At 41.6% G+C, this 24,983-nt stretch overlaps 7 protein-coding genes across 7 annotated transcripts; 3 read left to right on the forward strand and 4 right to left on the reverse strand.

The window, feature by feature from the left end:
- Nucleotides 1-136: 136 nt before the first annotated feature.
- On the reverse strand, nt 137-2,626 carry BCR41DRAFT_343803 (HbrB-like-domain-containing protein). The gene is made up of 3 exons (XM_022022360.1): nt 1,229-2,626; nt 578-1,083; nt 137-475 (listed from the first exon to the last, which is right to left on the reverse strand). Exons 1-3 carry the CDS (start codon nt 2,599-2,601, stop codon nt 231-233), a joined length of 2,124 nt encoding a protein of 707 aa, XP_021886299.1. The 5' UTR covers nt 2,602-2,626; the 3' UTR covers nt 137-230.
- A 2,960-nt stretch (nt 2,627-5,586) lies between these two features.
- Nucleotides 5,587-7,299, forward strand: BCR41DRAFT_417771 (hypothetical protein). The gene is made up of 3 exons (XM_022029537.1): nt 5,587-5,917; nt 6,067-6,146; nt 6,308-7,299. The coding sequence occupies exons 1-3, from the start codon at nt 5,782-5,784 to the stop codon at nt 7,226-7,228; spliced, it is 1,137 nt and encodes a 378-aa protein (XP_021886300.1). The 5' UTR covers nt 5,587-5,781; the 3' UTR covers nt 7,229-7,299.
- A 519-nt stretch (nt 7,300-7,818) lies between these two features.
- On the forward strand, nt 7,819-9,898 carry BCR41DRAFT_382613 (WD40-repeat-containing domain protein). Its single transcript, XM_022027370.1, has 4 exons — nt 7,819-8,007; nt 8,164-8,678; nt 8,856-9,039; nt 9,152-9,898. Exons 1-4 carry the CDS (start codon nt 7,921-7,923, stop codon nt 9,857-9,859), a joined length of 1,494 nt encoding a protein of 497 aa, XP_021886301.1. The 5' UTR covers nt 7,819-7,920; the 3' UTR covers nt 9,860-9,898.
- Nucleotides 9,899-9,928: 30 nt separating this feature from the next.
- On the reverse strand, nt 9,929-11,094 carry BCR41DRAFT_382614 (hypothetical protein). Its single transcript, XM_022027371.1, has 3 exons — nt 10,840-11,094; nt 10,585-10,747; nt 9,929-10,448 (listed from the first exon to the last, which is right to left on the reverse strand). Exons 1-3 carry the CDS (start codon nt 11,053-11,055, stop codon nt 9,946-9,948), a joined length of 882 nt encoding a protein of 293 aa, XP_021886302.1. The 5' UTR covers nt 11,056-11,094; the 3' UTR covers nt 9,929-9,945.
- A 1,695-nt stretch (nt 11,095-12,789) lies between these two features.
- On the reverse strand, nt 12,790-13,460 carry BCR41DRAFT_881 (hypothetical protein). Its single transcript, XM_022031059.1, has one exon. It carries the CDS (start codon nt 13,377-13,379, stop codon nt 12,915-12,917), a length of 465 nt encoding a protein of 154 aa, XP_021886303.1. The 5' UTR covers nt 13,380-13,460; the 3' UTR covers nt 12,790-12,914.
- A 2,009-nt stretch (nt 13,461-15,469) lies between these two features.
- On the forward strand, nt 15,470-19,121 carry BCR41DRAFT_752 (hypothetical protein). Its single transcript, XM_022031009.1, has 9 exons — nt 15,470-15,689; nt 15,819-15,928; nt 16,023-16,144; nt 16,247-16,485; nt 16,598-16,965; nt 17,101-17,242; nt 17,400-17,611; nt 17,715-17,943; nt 18,033-19,121. Exons 2-9 carry the CDS (start codon nt 15,851-15,853, stop codon nt 19,034-19,036), a joined length of 2,394 nt encoding a protein of 797 aa, XP_021886304.1. The 5' UTR covers nt 15,470-15,689; nt 15,819-15,850; the 3' UTR covers nt 19,037-19,121.
- Nucleotides 19,122-19,445: 324 nt separating this feature from the next.
- Nucleotides 19,446-21,305, reverse strand: BCR41DRAFT_366384 (hypothetical protein; the record flags this gene model as incomplete). The annotated part of the gene is made up of 3 exons (XM_022026214.1): nt 19,446-20,592; nt 20,672-20,744; nt 20,861-21,305. The coding sequence occupies 3 exons, from the start codon at nt 21,303-21,305 to the stop codon at nt 19,446-19,448; spliced, it is 1,665 nt and encodes a 554-aa protein (XP_021886305.1).
- Between the last annotated feature and the right edge of the window lie 3,678 nt (nt 21,306-24,983).

A 24,983-nucleotide genomic window follows, 5' to 3' on the forward strand; every position in this document is an offset into this window, starting at 1 on the left:
TCGTGAAGGCTTCTCAGCTATGACTGATATCAGTGTCTTTCAAAGAAATCACAAAATGATATTTCCATTTTGATTAATGCAACTTGCTCCTGTATGACAGATCTCGGTAAGAAAAAGAAAAAAAACTTTCATCAGTCGCGTGAAAATGGTAAGGTGTATCAAAAAAAAAGTGTGGTCATATATATTTCCTATATTTCTCTTCTTTTAAAAATAAATATGAATACATGTCATCAGCGTGCTTGTTGGGTAGCTGGCGCAAGCCTCTTATCCAAACCAATAAAAGCTCCCCTATTACCACGTCGTGTAAACTGCTTGTAATTAGACTTCAACCGATTTGAGATTTGCTCCATCAATTTCTGTTGATTGTCGCCAGATTGTATTGAAGTCAAAACTGAGGTCATTTGAAGCATTCTAGAAGCAGTGTCTGTCACTGGAATAGATGCATCAAAATCCGTGAAAAGCTTTGCAAACACAGCTATAGATTAAGACAAAGATAGCGTTAGAGCAAAGCACAAAGAGCAAACTCAATGGTGTCATCATCAAGTATAGCAATAAATCTCGATTTTATGCAGCTTACCTTCAAGTCGAGTTCCCATGGGGAGAATAACCAAGTCTCTAAAGCCAGTCAAGGCCATGGTTCGCACATTCTCTGGTTCCAAATCATCATGATTCCGTTCAGATTCGGTCACAACTGACTTTGGACTAGCACCAACCATTGCACTATTACCACCTGTGCCTGTGCCATTGGTGCTTAGCGTACTCAATCCACCATTGCTACCATTGTTACTTGCGCTCTGAGTCAAATTTCCAAAGCCTCCGCCTCCATTTGTGCTACTGCCCGTCGCTTTCCGTGTCATCTTTTTAGAATGGCACGTTTTGAGTTCAATCTGGAGTGGAAGAAAAACACCTTCAAAATACGGAAGAACCGTGCCGAAAAAGAAGGACCACACCTCTACTAAACGTGACACCAACTTTTCATCAGGGACATCTCCTAACTTGGCATTCAGGGTCAGCATTCCATTCTTGAGTAACTCATTAATTTCATTGCATAAAGCAAACGCAGTCCTTTTCTGTAGACATCCCCTACATGGTGAAAGAATATGGATTGAACATGCTGAGTCACATTTGTTTTTCAGAAACATTCAAACATTGATATTTGTCAGAGCGGCAAATATTGTAAAAAGCAGGGAGGCATGGGATTTGCAATAATGTCTAGAAATGGTCTTACTTAACAAGATCATTTAGATCCTCAATAGCTCCTGTTAAGCCCTGTCCGTTGAAAAGAGTCAAAACCTTGATACAGAGTGCTTGCCAGACATCCTCGGTAGCATGGCCTTGAGCCATTTCCCGCGCCATGACCTTTGCGTCCAAACTTGAGTGGTTATTTCTACTCATTGTTGGTGATGTCATGTAATGATGAGAGCTTCCCCCTACAGGGCTTGTAATACTACCTGTGGATGAATATGCTCTATCAATGGCCACAGAGGAATGTGCACCGGTTGGGGGCTGCTGCTTCCGGGTATTGATTGATGAAAGAGGCCCTCCGCCACCACCATTGCTACTACTTCCAGATTTCTTACCAGCCTTCTGCTGGCTGCTGGATGAAGAGGATGAAATGTCACCATGCGACTTGGCGCCCTTCTTGGATCCCGGGTATAGTTTCTTCCCTGTTGTAGGAAGGGTTTCTGTTAAGAAGCTACTAGCAGACATACCACCAAAAGTGTGCTTTTCCTTCTTGGGTTTCTGAGTGGGCGGCTGCTGTTGAATGTCAGTTTGACTTTGGTATGACGGCGGAAGAGGATATGATTGATGCTGTGCAGTTGGTGAAGGTTGATTAAGATGGACAGGAGACGACAGGCTTGCAGGAGAGGTAAACCCCCCGCCACTGCTACTGACACTGGTGGATACCATTGGGTGAGCATGCGGTCGCATTGGTGGCGAAGCCCAGTTTGGGAGTATGGTTCCAACCGGTGAATCAGCGCCACCCTGGCCATCAGTTGTGTCATTAGGACTTGAGAGGTATGTTGATCCTTGACTTTGAGGTAGAAGCGTTGTATTGGTGCGAATGGTAGGGTGATTCGTACTAGTCAGAGTAGACATTGATGATGCCAAAGCATTATCACTACTGTTGGCTCTACCTACGTTGCCACCCATGCTCCCAAAGGGCGGTGGCGGAGTGTATGGGAATTGACCGCTACTTTCGCTCAGAGTTCGACCCGACATAGCATAGCCATGATGGCTGTTAGAGCTTTGAGTCCTACTATGGTTCCTAGCCTTGCTCGGACCCTGGTTCTGATTCAGGCCCCTGCTCCCAACCCCCGCAATAAAACTGGCACTTCCATCAAGATTGTTCTGACTCCGGTGAACAAGACTGCTAAGAATAGATTCGCTACCAAGATGCTGATGAATAGGTAATGACCCTGAAGATGAGAACGATGATGTGGTGGTAGAGTTGAGGCTATGCGGTGACCCTTGTGCAAGTAGGTCATGGTGAGCAACAGTGGATAGTGATACTTCATGATTCCCGGGAGCGGAGGCAAGTGAATCGACTGAAGCAGACACCGAGCCTGGGCTCGGGAATGATTTCGAACTAGGATGCATGCAGAATAAATGTTACTTGTGAAAGTTAATGGTTGCTGTCAATGAGTGATAAGGAGTATAGCGTCCTGGTGGAATGCGCTCATATCACGTGGAAGATATCCAACCAGGCACAATTTAGACTAGCAGTAGCCCGTGCGATGCACAGGTGTGAATTTTTGAACAAAATAATTTATTATTTTTATTTTTATACTAATTGGAGAACGCTCTTGTATACAATGTTCCTTGTATAAACACCTTCAAACCCAGGAAATATGCCATTGTCTATTAAAACCCTCAGATCTCTTGGATTGGAGCAGCGTGATAGTGCAACATACAGTTGACCATGAGTAAACACGGGAGCAGGGAGATAAATACCCACCTTCTCAAGAGTTTGCCCCTGCGACTTGTTAATTGTCATAGCGAATGCTGGCTTGATGGGGAATTGATACCGTGTAAACTTCACAGGTGATGTTTGGTCATCATCAGCAGTTGTCAGGGGGATGCGCGGAATAAACACTCTTTTTCCTTTTAAAGCGCCTGTGATAACTTCTGCTTCCATGCATCTTGAGGTAAGACCACGCACAATAAGTCGGGTACCATTACACAATCCACGCTTGGCGTTCATATTCCTTAACAACATGATAGGCTGGCCGATCTTTAGTAGCAGCTTAAATGGTAACTTAAAACCTCTAGGATGAATGGAAGTGGCTCAATAATGGGCAATACAACTCGACCTCTCTGACAGCAGATGGAGTATTTAAAGTCCTGATTTTGCTTCTTATTACTTCGTTCCTCTTTCCACACTTTCGCCTGACAATCTGGACATTTTATCATCCGATCAAGGTGATGTCTGTGATTTTTAATACTGTTGCCTCTGATTAGATTTTCATTAAAAGGTCGCCTAGCAATGAAAGGTCGCCTAGCAATAGGAACTTGTACTGGAAGTGGAGGTCGTGGTGGGGGATGATAAGGCTCAAATTCATATTCTTCCTCGCGGTTACTTCTGTTCAGGTTAATGTTCTCATTACGTGAATTTTGCACCTCCATGTCACGCTCACTTTGATTTTGAAAAATTGAAAAAAAATATTTATTTAATTATTAGTTCAGCTTTTCCTACACTTGTATCCTACATCCTACATATACTTATCCATTCCTCTGTTGCTCTGTCGTGTTGTCTTGTCATATTGTCATATATGTTCTGCATTTTCCAATTATCACTTATACTCACTTATCAATGACGGGGATAATATTCTCAGGACAATTTTCCATATGTCCATGTATTCTTGGACGATTACATGTCTTACATCTGTTGAAAAGACACTCATTACTATTTGATCGTTCATGCGTAACTTCAACTAATTCTCCACGACGCGCATATTCTTTAACGCATTGGTTGCAAACCATTGTTGAAGTAAGGGAATAAGGGAAAGGGTAATGAATGAGGGAATGAAAGGGGAGGAGGAGGAAATAAAATCCGATCTTAATCCCAAATTGTCTGAAAAAAAATTTCTAAACGTGATATATCAAAAAAGGTAGCGGCTATAGTATATTAGAGATATGACTTGGTGCCAATTTCTTGGGCTCTTCGAATACAATACTTCTTCCTTAGCCACTTAGTATTGCTAAGACCTACTTTATCCTCCAGGTGACCTGGAAAAAGCTATAGTCTGACTATTAACAGAAGGCCTTTTATACCGTTTATGGGCAAAGTAGAAAAGGACCAAGAGTTTACAGTTCGAGGTCGGTACTGTCCTTTTGTAAATCCTCTTCATGATTTAAGCAAAAGTTGCGCCAATATTCTATCTTAGTTCATAATGAACCCATTTTCGAGCCAAAATCGATAAATGGCATTGGGCTTGTGATAAATTCCAGGGAAACCTCCCATCACTGATTTGGACATTGACATTTTTTTATTTTATGTAGCTCCTGTCTCAACTTCTGTTGGACTGTTAGTGCATAACTAGTATAGTCTATAATATTACCGAGCTTTACGGCACTACAAACCCTTGAACGCTGGTTCTCTGAGCTATGATAGCGCTCTGGATCCAACATTGCTGTCATGCTTCTCGGAAGCGAATCTGATCTGCGGCGTCCCTGGGTAATTGAAGCTATGGAGGAAGTAGTAACTACAATCAGCGATTAGAAATAGTTTCAGTATCTTTTGTTTTTTTTACCAAGATCGAAGCTTTTTGTCTTTCTTTTTGCCTTTATGTGTGTCTAAACTATGGGTTTCTCTTGTCGTTGGAAGAAATATATGGAAAAGTGTAGTTTGCCGTTCTTGGAGTCTTGAGCCCAACGACGTTGTGGCAATAATCTCAAGCCATTTGCGCACTAACATTAGCAGGCAGCGAACTGGAAGTCAGATCAAGGCTAGAATCTGGTCCCAATGCTAGAAGACATAGTTGGCAATCATGAAGGGCGTTGATAGCCTACTTTATAGGCACAGCCACCATTTTCTGTACAGCCACAACCCTTATCAAGACGCATCCATACCCAAAACTTTGTTATCTCTACGGGTGGATAGTATCGAAACTAGAGAAGAGAGTCGCAGGCATCACTAGTGAAGAATCGCAGCCGATATGTGGCTCGGCCACTTACAGGACCTGAATCAATGAAGAAATAAACCTAGGAATATCGCGTGTTTGATTGCAATTGATCCACTCCATCCTTTCTATTTAAAGTATATGTTAGATGGGTTTGTAATAAAAGCTCCAGGTCATTCGGGGCACTCTTTCTCTTCCTGCCTAACAGATAGGCTGATTTTATCTAGACCAGATTAATTGCTAGTCTATCCTATTGATGATGTTTTTGAATCTCATGAACATCGTCATCGTTTAATGCTATGCTGGCATGCAGACTGTCTTGGTTTTATGTTAAAAAAGGTACTTGTCAACGCTGGAACAAAAATATGTGAAAATAATTATTCATCGGTCATGAATGACATAAAAAGCCATGTTCCCGCCTTTTTTTTCTTTTTTTTTTTTACAATTTTAATCTCTTATGTGGCACCATACCTCCCCAACCTTGCTGCACATTCCTTTTCTTTAAATCCCATATTTACCCATCTGTAACTACGTCCTTTAATATTCTCTCTTCTGTATTTACCTCATTTACACTTTGTGAACTTGATTACCTGTTTAGACTTGTTCTATCCCTTAATCAAATCAAAACATATCAATTCACACATCATAAAAAGCTATTATGCCTAAACTTCGTGTTTCCGTTGGTGGATCATACACAGACCTTTCTGTTATCAATTGTAACGATGAACTTCATCCCATCGAGTTTGACGCCCCAGAGTTCAAAGGACGAGCCATGATCCGTATCAAAGACTTTGGTGAGTGAAGAAAAAAGAGAGCGGAGGGAAAAAAAGAAGCACAGCTATACAATACACAAACCTGCTGTGCAATAATGGCATTCTCAAATACGATTTTTGCATTGTCATTTATCAATATCTTTTTGTTCTCTGTTCGTGGTTGGCGGCAGTCGGGATCACCAACGATGGCTCAGAGCCTATTTTGAATTCTGACTACTTCAAAGGACGTAATCGCAAGTTCTCCATTCAGGTAACTAGCTGAGACAATTGCACAGCACAAGCCTAAGGAAAAAAAAAAAAAAAAAAAAAATGCTTTGTCTTTGGGGTCCTATTCAGTCTCTTCGACTAATACCACATTTCCTCTTTCCTTCCCTCAATGTTGATATTCTGGTCTGACAAAAAAAATCTTAGGTTGAAGGGCGATTTAAGCGTGAATGGGATGGTGAGCAGGTTTATTTCGGAACAGATTTTGATCGATCAGTTGAACTCCCTAGCAGCTTCGAAGCCATGTTCAAGATTGCACATTACATTGATCCCGTTGTTCGGACGTCGCTTTCAGGAGAAGGCAAACCATGGATTCTCAGCCCGCTTGTCTCTTCCATCAATGTCATGACTGCATGGAGGCCGCAGGATGTTTATCTATCCTCATTTTCTTTGATCTCACGTCACCATCAACAAGAAATGGCGGAAGGATCACATTTGAGTGAACGGAACTCTATGTGGGGTTTTCTGGGCAAATTGAAGAAGAGTAATCACAGCTCTGTGGCTGCTAGTGTTAATAGCCATACTTCCAACGATGTCTACGGTAGTCAAGCCAGCTCTGCCAGTAGTTCGACAGAGCACCTTGATATTCTGAACAATGCTGACAGCCACCATAACAACCATCATCACCTTTATACAGAAGTCCTGGGTTCACCACCTCCCGTCTCATCTTTACCAGCTCCTACCAATAACTCTGGATTGTCCATTCCTCTATCCAGGCCCGCCAATGAGGAGTTTGATGAAACAGACATGCCCCTTGGCCAATGGCGACCGTATCTGGAGGAAAACACATCGTTTTTCATGCCTAACAAGCCCAGCATGAGTACAGCTCAGCGTCGCAAGTATTTTCGGTCGGAAGAAGCACGGAAACGCTTTGTATTTAAACCAGAGCTTGTTCATGGATTTGAGTTCTATAGTCCGCACATGAATTTCAATAAGTTTGAGATCAATATGGGCTTGCGAATGAATATCCAAAGATATTTGCTTGGTCAGCCCGTTCGATATACATGTAGGACTTTGGATGGCAACACTGTTTTCTGGGCTGTTCAGTTTGAACTTGTGGATGAGTAAGTTTAAGTATTCTTCTTTACTGCCATCTCTACAAAGAATTATGGGGTCACAATAAACGTAAAGAAAGAAAGAAAGAAAAAAAGGCTCTCCTCTCTTGTGTGTTCCGAGGATTCATGAGAAATATATATATAATATATATATGTATACTCCAGTTTCCATTCCTTTGGGAGCAGTTTGTGTCCATGTCGGTTTAAACACCCATCGGGTCGGCAATGTCGATGTTAATTGACTAGAGCTACTGCCACTATAAGTGGATGCCTAATAAAGAAAAAGAAGGGAAAGAAGTACTGTAAAATAAGTCGTTCTATCCCTTTGATGGCTTACTGGCTGGTAAAAGCTGTTGAAACGCCCACCGAAAACAAAAAAGGGTTGGGTTTGTTTGTGGACCCCCTTGCCCACAGACACAATCGCAGCGAAAACAAATGCGGTTGTTGTTCATCAGCAGGCAGTGTCAACAGACCTTTGGATCATATGCGCGTTCACTTCACAAAAAAATGTCTGTACCCTCTTTTTGTGTGCCCTCTGTGCAGGAAAGCATGACCAAAATTGTATTGATTCTCACTCTTCTGTAATAATCTTTTTTTCTCTATTGTTTGTATTGTTTGGCACTCTCGCATTTTCCCCTCTCTCTCAACCCTCACTCACGCAGCTCTCGTATAAAAAGCTTTCATTAGAAATTGAATCTCATTGCCATGGACATTCTCTCACGCGTACCCTTTGAAATTGCATATCAGATTCTCAGCAAACTCGACATTCAGGACGTCGCCACATGCCAACGAGTAAAGTTCACTTTGACCGTTTGGAAGTTTTTTTTTTTTTTTTTTTTTTTTTTCTCTCTCTCTAACGCTGAGGTTGTCTTTATCTTGTTTATTTCTCAATACTTTTTCATTTTTCATTATCGCTTCTACTTTCTCTATCATATATCTTTAATTTAGGTTTCTCGGGAATGGTATTGGATTGCTACAGATCAATCTATCTGGAGAAATGTGTTTTTGGAGCATGAACGTGAATTTGCCATCCCCACGAAGCCAGTTTCCACATCTTCATTTTCAATACCAACATTGGATACAATAAACTATACCGAGTCATCGGTATCATCATTAACAACAACAGTAGAAGTATCAGAGTCAAAATATCAGGGACAGAATCATAAATCAATGCCAGCGATGAAGGACTGGAAACAAGAGTGTCGTAACCGAATTATATCAGATCGGAATTGGAATAACGGCCATATTCAATCTCTTTTCACGCTCAAAGTTCATCGAGGGGGTATTGTTCGTCTACGCATTAAAGGCGGGAAGCTCTTGTCAGGCGACATGTTTGGACAGGTTGCCGTCTGGAATACAACTACATACGATTGTGAAGATCTCATAGACGCTGCAGTAGGCCCTATTCAACTCTTGGACTTTAGTCCAGCACGCATGATCATGACGGTTGTTTCCAAGTCTGGGTAGGCATAAAATTTATGAGTTTGTGTCTGAAAAAGGAGCAGAATGTTGGGCGAATTACCAAATGTGCATGACTGCTGTTTACTTGACCCATTATGTCATAAAAAGGGACAGTATATCCCACAGAAAAATTATTTAAACTTACCTGTCATCTCTAACTTTCTTTCGGCATGAAATAGTATATGTCGGATCTGGGATCTGAAAACGAAGGCGTTGATCCACAGCTCATCTGCAATCGACGTGACGTGTATGACTATGAATGACGAGTATTTGGTTCTGGGGAACAGATTTTCTGAGGTCCAAATTGTCGACTTCACAACAGGGCATATTTTGAAAACTATAGAGCCACTTGCAGGAGAAACTGTAAGAGTTGGAGATGCAGATCAGTATGGTGATTGTAAAGATGTTTAAATAACGTATATCATCCTAATTCTGTTGTTACTTTTTATTTTTATATATATCATTTTCACTTTAGCTTCAAGACATTTACATTCAAAATGACACCCTAATCGTGGTGACAGGGCATCTCATTCGTATACTCTCCATTAATACTCTCGAGGTGCTACTATCAAGCCCGCTTCCGATCTCAAAAAATATTCGCACTTTCTGTAGCGTATTTCATATCCGGTCGCTCATCATCCTGGCGGACAAACATCTTTTGCATTTGGAATGGGAGCCATTATATAGGTCACCCAACAGCAAGTTTCAAATCGATACCCAATGCGAACTACCACCAGATCTATCTAAAACACCTAAAATTCATAAAACACGCATACCACCAATCTCAACTATTACCTCGATTGCCATTGGCGGTAAACACCCTCATGTCCTAACTACTAATGCTGACCGAACATCCTTAAATGGTACTATCCGTGTGTGCCCGACGTCATGGCGATCTAGGGCTATACAGCAGCAACAAGAACAACAGCGACAAATTGATCTCGAGGCAAGCAATCATGTGGATGTAACATCAGTTGACCCACCAGAGATTATTGGTGAAGGCTCAGAAGTGATGACGACAGAAGATTCTGGAATAGTATTAACAAGTCAAATAGATGAAATCACTCAGTATCTTGAAACCTGTGGACTCAAGCCATCCTTTATGGATGTGGACGAGGATGTGATTGTAATAGGCACGAGTAAAGGTGACATAGTCGTTCTGAGTATGGCGCCAGCAGAGTAATCCGATAAACATATCAATACAGCAGCTCTTGAATACTCTCTAAAGGCGAGACGTGTTGATTTAAGTGTTATTTATTTTATAAGCTTCTAAGCTCGACTTCGAGTAAATCTTGTAGAAGTTTTGGAAGACGTCGAATCAATTGTCTTGATTTTTTTTGCAGACGAGTCTGCGGCAGCATCTTCTTTTGTTTGTTTAACAGTAGATGGTGTTTCTTCCCCCGTCCCTGCCTTCCGCTTATTACCAGCGCTCTTGCTCTCGCTTTTAACAGTGGGAGTTTTGTTCTTCTTGTCTTCTTTTGTTATTCGAGAATCAGATTCAAGTTGAGATCTAGATATAAATGGTTTAACCTTTCGTTCAATACTATACTTATCCAGCATATAGTCAGTCCAAAGTGCTTTTTCAACCAAGTGTGGTGAATGAACTGTGGTGGATCCCATATGTCTCAACTGCGTTGCCTTTTCAATCACTTTGTTGGCAAATTTGATATAATAAGGGATGGTATAGACTATTGTCCCAAGACCTGGTACAGAGTCCATGGTTTCATCCGTCATGAAAGGCACCTTCTCTGGTGCCCCTGCACATAAAATGGCTAAATACATTTTTTCAAGAGAAAAAAAAAAAAAAAAAAAAAAAAAGGTCCAGGTCAACGGGTATGAATATGAAGTTTATTTTCATGCCTTCAATTATAAAATAAAGACACGTGTCTACTGATATGTATACGTTACCTGATGCTGTGGCAGGGCCGACGCCCTTGAGCTCGGCCATCTTTGTGATAGCAGCCTTCAAGTCTGAATTGACAAGTGCAAAAGCTTCTAGACTGATTCGTTTTACATCTGTATCAACGTTTGAAGCAGCAAGCTTCGCAAGACTTGGACGAAATTTTCCCCTCTGAAAAACAATACAAGTGGATGCGATAAATACACGTAAAGCTCAGATCACGTATTTTTTTTAGAGCCAAATCATGTCGAAATGATTCAAACCTTGAGTTTCCATGACATGAGCTGACAAAGTTCCTTTGAAGTGATGAATGGTTTAGGACTTCGTTTGTTGAGGAGTGTGGGTAAGGTGGTTTGATACCATTGATCGAGTTCAAGTAACGAATCGTCCTTTTTATTAGCAACGTGGTGCTCAAGTGCCTCTGGGTATTGACCAAGTACTGCCTCCCAGACGGCGATGTCAGTTGACTCAAATAGCATAAAGGGAAATGGAGGAGAATGATGCAAGATGAGAGAACGAAATCGCGGGAAAGAAAAAAAAAAAAGACAAATTTAAAAACGCATACAAATAAGCCCTTTGGGCTCACCTGAACAGAGTTTTTAGAAACGCTCACCAATGTTGGAGCCAAGAGCCACGTGGCATATTGTTCGGGCTGAGTCTCTGACACAATGAGAGTCTCATTGTGATGTTGGATTGCCTGGTGGAGAGCACAGGGACGAGTTACAAGCTGGGAGATCATAACGCGCCAGGTTTAATAAACGATATGATCAATTTGGTGGAGTCTCCAAAAGGAAAAAAAAAAAAAGGCCTGACATAATGTTTCAAAAGATCAAAGACATGGTTAATGAAAACAAGCAGTTTCCCTTTGTGCCAAGTTTCCCTACTTATTCCTTTCTTGGTGTCCAAGCACGCTTTCATTGACAGGATTGCCATGTGGCTATGAATGGATCCGACACTTTCTTAAAGGTGCTCAGGAGCAAGACGATCTTTGTCGTTTCTTAACAGTAAAAGGAGCATCACACACAAAAGATAAACAAAGTAAAAAATTGTGTTATTGAGTTGATATCAATTACATATATATCACACACCTTGTGCGTATGCCCCCGTTCTATGATCGGGACACCGTGCGGATGGGTTCCCCTCTCTTTTTTTTTTAACCTTCGGCGCTGCTTTATACATGTACATTTATATGTATATTTATTATACTTTATATTTTATATTTTTATTGTTCCCTGCCCATCCTATCGGGCTCCTCCATCTTTTGTCTTTTGCCAAATAACAAACAACAATAATTTACAGAAAAAAAATGGTAGAAGGGTCTACGCAGATGGACTGAAGAATTGAGCAATTCATGTATACTGTACATCCTGCATTTACAAACGCGAGCGGAGCATGTGTCTACGGACTATAATAAAGAAAAGTCAGATGGTGAATACCCAAAAATCCAATTCGGAGACAAATATGACATGAATTGAGGTATATTTTTACACATTTGTCTTTTCATAAACCTTTACTCTGGGAGGACAATCAGACAGGTCTACCGGTTAGACCCCATCCCAGTCCCTCATTTCATTCAAACATTCAAAATTCATTATTTTACATCTCATCAATCGCATATTCACTTCTGCATGCACATACACTCTTCCTCTCTTTCTCCCTCTCTCTCTCGCATTCATATTATTATCCATTTCACACACACAATTATATCGTTTTCACATTTCACACACACACTCTTTCTCTTCTATCTCTCTCTTTTAATAATAAGTAACATTGTACTCTCAAATTAGCCAAAAAAAAAAAAAAAAAAAAAAAAAATCAAACTCAACACTGCCACCTGTCCACGTTTTTCCTTCTTTTCCTTCCCCTTTGACACTGTAACCTCTTTATTCTCTTATTGTATAATTCGCCTGTATCAAGAGCTACAAGTCCGAAAGTAAGTGAGTAAACAATAGATTTGAACCATTTTCTTTCTCTCTCTCCTTTTCTTCTTTCCTCTCTTCGATGTCGGAATTGAGATGTACTATTCTGTGGCGAGATAATAATGAAAAACGGGAGAGGAGAGACGAGGATGGGTGAATATGAGAACATGACTGAACAGCAGGGTAACACTTGGCAACATCATCGTCAGTAGTAGCATCAGTGATTGCAATAGCAATAGCAAGAGCAAGAGCAATAGCACCAGCATCAGCATCAACATCGGCACCAACAATATCTATAAAATGCTTGTTTTAATTGCATTTTCACCATCTTGCAACATTTGAGCACGCTTTTATCTGTCTGAGAATACAAAGAGTCTAATTTCATACTACAGGTCCATCTCATATTATTAAAACGCCCTTTAAATGAAAAAAATACAAACCCAAAAAAAGCTCTGGAAATTAAAGAACATCAGCAATAAACAACAATAACAACAAAAAAGGACCACACCACATAGTCTACTGGACAAATGTATACAATTCATTTGCAATACATTCATAGACTGTCCCGCAACACCCAATTGCATCAACATGCTCTTTTTCAATTTTGTGCGTTGCGTGTGTGTTTGTGTGTTTGTGAGTGAATGAATGAATGTACATGTACATGTGTGTTTTGGTGAGTGTGCATGGCCTCGTTCTCCTTTTCCCCTTCCCCTGTGGTTAAATGTCCAGAATAAACTCAAGACTCCTTCCCTCCACCCCCTACAATTGTAGGAAAAAAAAAGAGAGTAGAATAACTCTTTGTTCACACAACGGCTTCTCTCTTTCCGCAGAGAAACTGATTTCTTCCTTTCCTTTTTTTTTTTTATCACAGGGTGTGTATCCATGTATGTGTTAGATTGTGAAAGAGTGAGATCAGATCATTTCATTTCAATGTCGTTGAGCAATTCAGAATTGACATTACTGCTCCATCCTTCTTTCTCTTTTTCTACTACAATCATTGTTCTTGCCTCACACTTTTTTTTTTTTTTTTTTTTTTTTTTTTTTTTTCAATATTTCGTTGCTATTGTCCTTCACATTGCTTGTGTATCTCCTTTTTTTTTTTTTTTTTTTTTTTTTCTAGTTTAACTTACTCTTTCTTTCTATCAACCTCTTTCTCTCATCTCACAAAAACCACTTTTTCTTTTTTTGTCATCATTGCTCTTGACTCTTAGCACTCAATTCTCATCGATCGCATCGCTGAAGTCCTTTCAGGACAATCAGTCCAATCCTTGCCGAAGAGGAAAAAAAAAAGTTTAACAATCAAACCAACAACCCAAACGCCCTCCTATCTATTTTGAGTACAAAAGTAGCCTGGCTTCACAACTGAACACATCATGGAGCTGGAATATCAGGTCTTGCTCATCGATCCTTCTGCTCTCGATACCCCTCATCACCCATCCAGCCCATCATCAAGAACCTCGATCACTAGCCGTACCGAGACTCTGAGCAATGCATCTTCTAATTCTTTTTCATCCTCAACATCCTCTTCAACAATTTCAACCATCGCTTCAAGCGCCTCTACAACTTCTTCATTGCTCTTCTCTACAGCTCGAAAGAATCAAAGGTTGCCACGTTCAAAATCGAAATCAGCACCAACAACACCTCGCTCTCGGTCAGAATCCAGGTTCAATGATGGTACCTCGCAGCTATCGTCGATACTGCGTCTTACAGGATTAAAAGGTAATACCGGAGACCAATTGACCTTGAATGGTTCATTTTTGTAGGGAGAACAGAGAGCAAAATAGTAAAAGATGGATAGCACTGGCTGTAGTATGAAAAAAACGTGCAGGTGCCTATTTTCATTCATATTATTCTTGCAACCTGAATTTCTTTCCTTTACTCCCATCCCTTCAAACCTTTACTCCTCTTTTCATGTTTGTTTGGTACATGTGTTCCCCTTTCCTTTTGTAGATTTTTTTTTTGGTCAGTACATCTGTGACATTGACAGACCACAGCAGCGCTGAGATGAAACGTCTATTAGGACTGTAGCTCCAAGGCTTGCACAGACATGAAAACATTGCTCTTTCGGCTGCTATACCCTTCAAGGATAATGAATCAAAGACGGGGATGATTGATTACAGAGGATAGGAGGATATGAAGCATCTTGCAAATCAGTATTTTTATTGATTGCTTGCTCGAATCAACCCTTTCTTTGTTCCTATTTACCTCCACCCGAGTTCATATCCTGAGACTTTTTTACACCTCCTTTTTTGTTCCTTCTCCCTGGGCTTCCTGGAGTTATTGAAAGGATGGTTTCCTGAGCCCATGTTAAGAAGCTATTTTTCTGTTAATCTGTTTGGTTCATAATGTGCTACATATCAGGAAGTGGATTGGCGCTTATTTGGTTGCATTTGACCCAAACAGAAGACGGCCGTTAGTAATAACGGAGAAAAAGCAAAAAAAAAAAAAAAAAGCGGATTTTCTTTGAGAGCAGAGGGTGTCCATCTTACTGCGCGTGCAGTTGACGTCTTGTTGAAGTGAAACTAGCGTAGTGGAGCTGTGTAGCGATGTGGCATCATATCACCGCATGGGAGAAACTGGAAGAAAGGACTGTCCCTCACTCTATTATTTTCATTCTACATTGCACCAGATGCTAAAACACATGGTGCTTTCACTTCATATGCTATTGTTACTATTAAATCTCCTCCATATTTTGTCCATGTGCTCTTATTATCACATATAGCATTGTTAAAGCAAACTTGCGTATCCAGCTTAGCTAATTACATTTTTTATTTTTAATATAGTCCTGACAGCTTCTTCGTATGAAGCGGCACTGGCGCTGCTTGAGCATCGTCCTCCAACAGAGGCTCGGCCCTTACTGTTACTTGTCGATGTCGATACTGAACTAGAATTGACTCTCTCTCATCCACCTGGATCATACTCTACGCGCCACCATCGTCCACAGCAAAAAAGCTCAAATACACGCAATAGTGGTGTTATTGAGCCATCAACAAAATCCCAAGGAAGTGGTCAGCGACACTTGCGAGCGACAAATGATAATTCTACTGCAAAAGGATCACAAGTCCATGCCCGACGCCCTCAGAGTAAACAACCATTACAATATAACCATGATGGAACATTATGTGGACTTGACTTCCTGGAGACAATTTTACAAGGACTTGCCAAGGGCACGCTTAACCATGTTGTCCCAATAGGTACGCATTTATGGTAGTAACAACACAGTCGAGACTTTTCTGACTCTTTGGCAATGAGATTTGGCAATGTCACTCAGTCGTATATCGCATATCGCATATCTGACCTTTTTTTTTTTTTTCTTCCTTCAGCCGTCAGCTCGACAAAGTCCCAGGAAAGAATTATGGAACTCTTCAATTTGGGTGTTGCAGATGTCTTGCTTAAGCCGATCGAAGAACAAGCGGCAAGGACTTTATTTCTGGTGAGCAAGCAGGATATGGAGCAATAAATTCTCAGACACCATTTTGAAAATCCTTGAGAAACTCACCAGTCCTGCTATCTTTTAAAATGAATAGAATGTACACCGCTACAGCAAGTATAAGACAGCTATAACGATTCCTAGATACACGACGCAAAAGAATACGCTTGCTCTTCCGAGTCACACTCGACTCCGTAATGTGTTCTTGAAGGATCAATGGTGCGTTTGATCTCTGATTGTGACCGAATTACTATAATTTCCATCATAACTTCAACACTCTTAGCTTACTACTCTGCATCATTCTTTGAATGTATTAACTAGGCTTTCTGATATTTTGATCAGTCATTACTGTCCAACACCATCCAAGATGTCACTGCGAGATTTTCCCTCAATGTCTTCAGACGCAGCACTAGAGCGTGTAGAGGAGCTCAAAAGCCGTTTACTATCTTGGGACTTTCATCCACATGATCTTTGTGAGGATGACCTCATGCGCTGCGTTGTGATTGTCATTCAGGAAGTAATGAAGCTGGATGGACTTGGGGATCTGAATATTCCTGAACGTAAGTGCTAAAGCAAAATATATTTGACCTCAATGAGTATACGTACACGCGAGACATACTAAGAACTCAATCATCGGTTTACACTGTTTCATCTGTTGGTTATCTCAATTAGACTTACTGCATCGCTTTGTGATCGGTCTGCGTGATTCATACCATCGATCCAACCCATATCATAACTTTGCACACGCTGTCGATGTACTCCAAGCAACATTTTACTTCCTTTGCAGGATGGGTAAACTCCCAGAGACAGGTTTTGGCTTCCCTCCTTTCCCTCTTACCAATGGCGGCGATCACGGATCCGAGCCCGAATCACCTGAGTCATCGGTGACTATACCCACTAACGCTCCCTATGCTGACCAGGGAGACGGCCTACCGCCTTTTTCGATTCAGGATTATCTACGACCCGAGGATATTTTTGCACTAGTCGTGGCAAGTATTGGTCATGATGTGGGCCATCCGGGAGTCAACAACATGTTTTTGGTAAGAGATAGTTTATTGCAACTGCAAATCATATAGAGTCATGATAATTGTGTTGAGTCAAATGAAGTGAAGGCATGTCAAATTACCCTTGTTCGTTATTAATATAATAATTATTATTTTACCCCGCATAAAAAGGTCAACGCGCACACACCCTTGGCACAAGTGTACAATGACCGGTCTGTCCTTGAGAGTTTTCATTCAATGGCCTTGTTTCATGTCATGAAAAAACATGGCTTTGAGTGTTTTGATGTCGACTCTCAGAACCGCAAGTTTATGGGTAAGTTTAGTTTTATTTATTTATTTATTTATCATTATTACTGTTATTCTTGTTATTATTTTTGAGAAAGTGCCTTTGTGTGTTATTTTGACTCAGTTCGCTGCTTTCTGATATGGCTTTGTTTATTTATATATTCATTTCACTTGGTAATATACAGAGTTCAGAAAGATGGTTGTGAGTACGATCCTGGCCACAGATATGGGTCTCCATTTCGATTACGTTGGCAAGATCAAGGAACAGACGGAACGCTTGCGTCTTCGTAGGCAATCTGGCAGTGATACTCTCAAGCCCAATCAGGCTAGCATTGAAGAGCAAGAACGCTTGGTTCTCTGTGGAACATTAATTAAGTGCGCCGATATTAGTAATGCTGTAAGATATCTTTTTCCGATACTATTGCAGTTTTGTTGCTTCAAAAAAAAAAAAAAAAAAAAAAAACCACAAAACTGATAAATGAATTTACGCACTGTTATAGTCAAGGCCGTTCCATGTGGCAGAGAGATGGTCGACTGTCTTACTGCAGGAAATGTGCAATCAAGCTGATATTGAGAAGGAGATGGCAGTCTGCTCAGGATCACAATCAGTTCCTGCTGGCTCTACCAAGAGCCTAGCTAATGACAAAGGGATGCAAATTGACTCCCAACTTGGGTTCATCCACGGATTTGCTATGCCTCTATTTAGCAGTGTAAAAGAAATTATTCCAGGTAAAGTGCTGCCTACATGATTCCAGTTGGTTAGTTTTTTGAGACTATTGGTTTTTGTACTAATGTCTCATAGTTTTTGTATTAAATAGAGATGGGATACTGTGTTGAGTACCTTCAAATCAACCATGCTATCTGGCAAGAGCGGAAGACTGAGTACCTCAAACACGGAAAAACATCGGTATTTGCTGGTCTAGATATCAATAATAACGGCAATAGCAACGGTATTCATACTGCTGGCGACTCAGGACACAGTGAGGATGAGTACCAGGCTCCGATAACCAAGAAGGCGACTCCAGTAAATCATAATGGCAAGCATAGGAATATGACTGGAAAACAACCTTTAGAGATTTCTGTATTGAAGAGTGGAGTTAATACCAGGTCCACAGTATCTAGGAAGCCTCAGCAGCCAAAGTTATCGGGATCAGAGGAACAGAAATCTAGCCCAGATGGTGCTGTCCTGACGCCCGTCAAATTACAAGCGAGTAGTTCGAGACGAACGCCTTCCAGTAACTCTATTAATAGCAATGGCGGCACAGCATCGGATTCATCTAGTTCTATCCCGCGGCTAAGGACAAAATCCAAGGCTATGACGCCGGAGAATGGTTGTGTTGCGGAGCCACGGAGACAGGATAGTTACCGTGCAAGTAGTGTTCATCAACAGCAGTACCAGAATAATGGTCGTCCCCGACCACCAAGTTCGCGGGTACGAACCTCAACGCCAGCAATCTCTATATCTGTTCCTATGTCATCTACTTCTCCAGAGTCAAAATCAAACACTGCTTATACTTCACCTAAAATTCAGCAGCAGCATCAAGTCAATGGCGATCGTAGACTGAATTCGCCAGGACGTCAATCATCGGCACCTGGACATTCAAAGCATGACAAGGTCAAAGACAAGCCATTTCCCTTGGAAATGATGAAAAGTGTTGACAACATACAGCTAGATGAATCTCCTGACCCTTTAGTTTCAGAAACACCTTCGCCGACAGAGCAGGCTGTGGCTGTTGCCGATGAACTGACAGACGTACAAACCCCAGTTACGATTATTTCCACCACTTCAATCACTGCAGTCTCTGCATGTGACTCACCTTGAATGACAACACTTCCCGGATAGGATACCAGGAGTGCGTTAAATGACAACCCCTTCATTTTTTTTTTTACTATTATTATCATCATTTCTAAAAATGTCTTTCTTTTTTTTTTACGCTCGTATCTTGTACTTTTTCATACCATTGTTTTCTTACTTTAGATGATGTCTTTTTATGCTTATGCTTATGCTTTTTCTTCGTTTATGTCACGTCCTCCATTCTTCAGTCGCAACGCCTCATCTTTTTTTTTTTGTCTTATCGTATCATGTTTCACTACTATCATGGTTCTTTCTTTTTTGTGCGTGTAAAATCTTTTTTCATCAAACAAACAAACAGAACAACTATTAAATTTATGTTTTTTAACTTGCAAAAAACAAGAATGGTATTTTTAAGCTTTCTTTTATCTAATGAAGATTATGCTGATTGTCCGGTTGTAACATCGGTCATTTCTTGATCGTCGTCGTCGTCGTCTTCTTCCTCTTCATCATACTCCTCTTCATCATACTCCTCTTCTTCGTCGGATTTATCTTCGTCGCAGTCTTCGCCATTTTCACCACTACTCTGGTCTTTGCTTTTTATCGAGCCGGATCGGATACGATGGACCTCACCAGACTTTAGTCCAGTAACATTACATGTTGATGTTGTAGCTGCCATGGTCATTCCCTCCTCCACTTCTGGCCCTTCTCCAGCGGGCGACATATGGACATCCTTATTATTTTTGTCATTATTGTCACTATTATAACATACACCATTCGTGGAATGCCTATGCTGCTGGCTTATAGATGGCTCAGAAGCAGTGAAGGACGTGTTCTCGGCAGTAGTAGCCACAGTTATAGTGGGTGACGTGGTAGGGTCGGCACCATCATCTTCACTACTGCCGGTCCGCGCAGCACTACTTTGAACGCCATCGCCATTACCGGTATTGATACCTCTATTACTGTCGCCATTGAGAGTGCTGTTGCTACCATTACTTTTACTGTTACTGTTATTATTATTGTTGTTGATATACGCGTTGGTATTGTTATTGGTGCTTTTGCTATCCTTATCCTTGCTCCCACCTTGCTGATTTCCAGCTCTTGCAGCCTCGACGGCTTCAGCACTGTGCTCTGCCATTTCTGTTGCCATTTTGACTGCTTCGATCTGTTTGACTGTCTTGGTATCCAATTCTTCCTCTGATAGTTTCCAGCTATCGAAATCTGGCTTCGGCAACATAGATGGAGGTCTACCACTGCTATTTTCATCTTCAGTGTTCACTAGAGAAAGAGTTGAAGAGATCCATTCCTCCATAGACTTTTTGAAGTGATCTTGTTGAGCTTCCTGACGAGCTAAAAGTAAGTCTCGTTGAGCGATCTCTAATTTGAGTGAACAGATGTAATCAAACGACTTCTTGAGCAAGAAGACTTTGGAGGGAGCCTTGTCGACGATATTGGGGATCATCTGACGTAGGTCATCGAAACAGTGTTTGAGTGAATCCCGACGCTTCTGTTCTGCAGCCTTATGAGACGTTCGTCGCATCTCGATGCCTGAGTGTAAATCTGTATTGTAAGAAAGACCTAGAGCACTTGAATCATGGAAAATATAAAATAAGGATGTGTTTTCAACTAGAAGTAGAGGAAGTCACTCAAGATAAGAGAACTTACGTGTGATCACCATCTAGTATATTTTGGTAATTCGATTTGGATGCTAATCGAGCCATAGCTTCCGACGCGGAGACTAAAAGAAAAGGAAAAAAAAAAAAAAAAAAAAAAAAAAAAAGAAAAAAAAAAAAAAGATGAATCTTCTATTCTATTACTTTTTTTTTTTTTTTTTTTTTTTAGTGTTCGAATTACCTCCAGGAAGCCATGGCTTCAAGCCAGGCGATACTAGCATGGGTTGGGCTCTAGGTGATACAAGGATTGGTTGTGCACTAATACTTCCTCGATGTTGATGTGGCGGCTGAGGCATCAAAGTCGGTTTGAGCGCTGGAGAAATTAAAGCAGCAAATCCTCCAGGAGGAGGAGCCATGGGAGAGATGATGGCGGTGGTTCCGGGAGTTCGTGGAGCCAGTGTACCAGCATTGGTTATCACCCCTCCGGGCTGGCGCTTGCCACTATGTCTCCTGGATGATCCATTAGCAGATTTTTTCTCTCCTCCATTACTATTACTAGGTTTAGCTAGAAGAGAGCGCGCCTTGATATTGGGTGTAGATTTGGGTGAGGTAGTTGGTGTAGATTCAGATCCGGAGAGGTTCATGAGAGATGCGGGCGTTACGGGCGCAAGGGCTGATTTAGACATGTTTGAGTCTAAAGATGTTGCAACAACTGTGGTCGTTGACGTGGCGACTGTTGCTGCTACTGTCGCTGCCATTCTCGCTGTCGTTACCGCTGCCGTTGCGACTGTTGCAGGTGCAATCGCAATCGCAGCTGTGGCTCCATGCTTGACTGTAGTCGTTGACGGGTTTTCTTGAGTAGCGCTTGCGCTGATGCTGGTGCTCATTACGGAGCTACTCTGTGCAGGAGCGATTGGGACAGATGCTGGTTTTAGGATCGCCGCAGTTGAAGCAGCCTGACTAGGTTGGATCGGTTGATGGATCTGCAGCTGGTGCTGTAATACTTTGCTTTGCTGCTGCTGCTGCCTTAAGGCTTGGCCGGGCTGCTGTGATATACTCAGCTGCCTAGGCGTTTGCACCAAGATACCTTGCTGTTGTGATGGTAAGATCATGGGTGAGCGTGGCGGTGGCATCATGGATGACGCTGGTAATTGGAATATCGCAGGCGAAGTAGGCATCATTGACAAGTGATTCATATTTGTTACCAAATGTGGCGAGGGCGATGCCTGTGCCTGCGATACTGTTCCGTTTAAAGTGGAAGTCAATATGGGGGACGGCGTCGGGCGGTTGGTGATTGGAGTTTGCATTGTCGCCAGGGGCGAAGATGGAGCGATCATGGACACAGATGAGCGAACTCGGCTCGTATTATTGTTGGTGTTGTTGGCAATTGCCGTTTTCCTTCCTGGCTGAAGCTGTGGTTGATTAGCGGTTGGTCGCAATGCTGGAGAGCTTTTGGGCAAGGCCACGCGAGTATTATTAGTTGTTGAACCAACCGTGGGGCTCAACACAATTGGTGTAAGACCGGACCCGCGATCGATTGTTGTTCTTCGTTTCAGAGGTGGCCGATTGTTCAGAGCCTGGTTATTAGTGTCTAGTAATGGATGCTTTGTGCCAATCATTCCTTGACTTGCTTGCTGATTATCATTTGCTTGCTGTTGATGTTGCTGCGATTGGATTTGATGAAGCTGGTTCTGGGAGGACTGCACAGGATCTTTCTGAAGCTGCTGTAGTTGCTGCTGAAGATGCTGTTGTTGTTGATGTTGGGCCTGTTGTTGAGCTTGATGAAACTGCATAGGTAAGGCATTGAATCCTTGGCCAGTGTAGGTCATGAAGTCTATTTGTGCGGATCGATGTGGTTGCAGTACTGGTGAGGTGAGCGGAGAGAACGTTTTATTTGTCGTGGACATCGCTGGAGGAAGGCTTGTAAACGGGTGAGATGGAGTTATAGCTGGTGAGATTAGTGGCGTGAAATAAGCCTATAGTGAAAATGAACAAAATGCCATTAGAAAGGTTTCCTTTTCTGATCTCAATCAACGCTTTATTGTATCACTTAGAAAATAGTCGAAATTATACCTCATCATCTTCAAACTGGTCGTTCAACACCATGGCCGTATCAGCAGCGGTAGCGTGGCCGCTATCGTTGTTGTTATTGTTGTCCTCCGATAGGATGCCCATTGGAGACATATATTGTGAATAGTCTGTTGAGTAGTACTCGCGTCCAGCTGGTGTTAGAAGCTGCTGCCTCGCACCATCCTTCTGTGGTTGGACTTGAGGTTGAGGCAGCTGTTGGAGTTGCTGGTGAAGCTGCTGTTGCTGCTGCTGCTGCTGTTGCCGCTGCTGCAACAGGTACTGTTGTTGTTGTAGCTGCTGTTGCAGAAGTGATTGAGTGCTGACCTTGTGACCGTTATTACTGGGATGCTCAGGATGAGTCTGAAAAATTGGGGTAGTCGTTGCTGATATTGGCATGGCAGCAGAAGTCGCCGAAGCTGCGCTCATGATAATATCATTAGCATTGCTATTGACCTCGGTCATGGTATGTTGTGGTTGGGGCTGGTAGTGCTGGTATTGCTGTGGTTGGGTTGTAGAATGATTTTGTGAGTGATTATCTCGAAGCAGCATACCCTGCAGTTGCTGTTGTTCCTGTTGTTGTTTTTGTTGCTGCATTTGTTGATGCTGCTGAAGGCGTTGCTGAACCTGGCTGGCTTGAGCAGGATCGAAAGCAAAGTCACTTAGCGAAAGTTCCAGCCCTGCCTGATCCAGGTTGAAAGTTGTACTATCAAAATTGTAAGCCATCTTTCTTCTTCCTAATGTTTTTGTATGAGGTCTCTAATATGGTTGCTCGAAGGGCTATTGATGGGTCCAAGAGCCCAGGATCGTTCCGAGAAAGGTCGTTTGCTTCAGTAAAGAACTGATATTAAAGTTGTTCAAATATCTTGTGCTGTATTATTGAAATAGTGCGAAAAATGTTATTTTCATAGGCCCTTTTCGAAGAAGGTTTGGCTATTCATACAGTTTAAGTAGGGTAGAGGAATCGAATGAGTATAGAGGAGAATGATGAGACAATGAGACAATGTAATCAGATGTAGACATTGAAACCTCATTTCAAAAAGTGGTAAAGTCAACTATAATGGGGATGTCTTTGATAATACTGAGTACTATACCTTGAACAAGAAGGATTTGAAGCAGGGGGAGAGGACATAAACATGAAGGCGGAGAAATGCCTATGTGTGACTCCTCAAGCTTGGAATGTTGTCAATGTAAAGCCTCGGTAGTTGAGGTGATATGTTGAAATGTTAATTGAACCAGTTGACAGTTGTGGAAGTAGCTCGCTAAAAAGCTCAGAAGGGATAGGAGATATTCTTTTGATTTGGACAAAATTAGATGAACACTAAAAGGAAACTGGCTATAAAATGAGAATGAGAGTGAAAGTGGATGTGGAAGAGACAGATACTATCAAAGACTCAAAGGGAAATGGAGATAACGAACGAAGGGAAAAAGGAGAATAGAAAGATGAAAGGAAAAAAAGAAGAGGAATCAATCGATATTGAGCCACCCGGACGCCTACTTGCATCAAGGTCCAAGGGACGGGAAAGAGGACCTGAACGGCCAACTATTCCAATCCCAATAATCCCATTCCAATAATTCCACCCCAATAATCCAAACAACCAAGGTATCATGAGCACTAAAGAGTCTTCTGCTGATTCTTTTCAGTATGATCCATAGTAGTTGAAGTTATCACTTGGACTTTTCTTTTTCGTCCTGCCTCCTCACCGGCTCCACGTTTTTTTCATGATCTGTCATCATCTGCAACCTAACGCAAAAAAAAAAACTATACTTCATCAGCTACTTTTTTTTCTGTTTCTTCCCCTTTATTTTGTATTTTGGCTCTGTTACACCTTGTGCTGATTTTCTTTTTTTCCCATTTTGTTTGGTCAATGCTTTGCAGCCCTAGGACTGAGTCGCGTTTCCTCACGTTGTACATCTGCTCGCTGTGATTGGCTGAATCGCCGTAGAATACAGTCACACAGATGGTTTTAATTTGGTGGCGGCCGCGAATAAAAAGACCGCGTTTGAAAGAAGAATATTTATGTGATGTATACCAAAGAAACTTTAGACTTTAGAGCAATAGCCGTGCATCAGTGACAGATACAGAGGAACATGGGTTGTACGCATGTTTATATATTTTTCTTTTTCTTTTTTTTGCTCTCTTGAAACCGTAGCCAACCATCTTTCTGGGTGAATTATTGATGACACTAAAATACTAAGAGGGTCCAACAACCTCACAATAGGTACATGTACATACTTATATGGGCGAAATATGCACTACATGTATTCTGGGCATCGAAGAACAATCTATAATGGAA

Source organism: Lobosporangium transversale (assembly GCF_002105155.1).
Source record: "Lobosporangium transversale strain NRRL 3116 chromosome Unknown BCR41scaffold_1, whole genome shotgun sequence".
NCBI lineage: Eukaryota > Fungi > Mortierellomycota > Mortierellomycetes > Mortierellales > Mortierellaceae > Lobosporangium > Lobosporangium transversale.

Coding starts and splice junctions, on each gene's coding strand:
- BCR41DRAFT_382613 (XM_022027370.1), top strand. CDS start 7,921: ATGGACATTCTCTCACGCGTACCCTTTGAAATTGCATATCAGATTCTC. Junction 8,008..8,163: donor ACGTCGCCACATGCCAACGA/GTAAAGTTCACT, acceptor TCTTTAATTTAG/GTTTCTCGGGAATGGTATTG. Junction 9,040..9,151: donor AGCCACTTGCAGGAGAAACT/GTAAGAGTTGGA, acceptor TTTTCACTTTAG/CTTCAAGACATTTACATTCA.
- BCR41DRAFT_343803 (XM_022022360.1), bottom strand. CDS start 2,601: ATGCATCCTAGTTCGAAATCATTCCCGAGCCCAGGCTCGGTGTCTGCT. Junction 1,084..1,228: donor GATCTAAATGATCTTGTTAA/GTAAGACCATTT, acceptor TTCACCATGTAG/GGGATGTCTACAGAAAAGGA. Junction 476..577: donor CATGGGAACTCGACTTGAAG/GTAAGCTGCATA, acceptor CTTAATCTATAG/CTGTGTTTGCAAAGCTTTTC.
- BCR41DRAFT_417771 (XM_022029537.1), top strand. CDS start 5,782: ATGCCTAAACTTCGTGTTTCCGTTGGTGGATCATACACAGACCTTTCT. Junction 5,918..6,066: donor GATCCGTATCAAAGACTTTG/GTGAGTGAAGAA, acceptor GGTTGGCGGCAG/TCGGGATCACCAACGATGGC. Junction 6,147..6,307: donor ATCGCAAGTTCTCCATTCAG/GTAACTAGCTGA, acceptor AAAAAATCTTAG/GTTGAAGGGCGATTTAAGCG.
- BCR41DRAFT_382614 (XM_022027371.1), bottom strand. CDS start 11,055: ATGCTATTTGAGTCAACTGACATCGCCGTCTGGGAGGCAGTACTTGGT. Junction 10,748..10,839: donor TCATGTCATGGAAACTCAAG/GTTTGAATCATT, acceptor ATTGTTTTTCAG/AGGGGAAAATTTCGTCCAAG. Junction 10,449..10,584: donor CGGCCCTGCCACAGCATCAG/GTAACGTATACA, acceptor AAATGTATTTAG/CCATTTTATGTGCAGGGGCA.
- BCR41DRAFT_752 (XM_022031009.1), top strand. CDS start 15,851: ATGGAACTCTTCAATTTGGGTGTTGCAGATGTCTTGCTTAAGCCGATC. Junction 15,929..16,022: donor CGGCAAGGACTTTATTTCTG/GTGAGCAAGCAG, acceptor TAAAATGAATAG/AATGTACACCGCTACAGCAA. Junction 16,966..17,100: donor GAGTCAACAACATGTTTTTG/GTAAGAGATAGT, acceptor CCGCATAAAAAG/GTCAACGCGCACACACCCTT.
- BCR41DRAFT_881 (XM_022031059.1), bottom strand. CDS start 13,379: ATGGATACACACCCTGTGATAAAAAAAAAAAAGGAAAGGAAGAAATCA.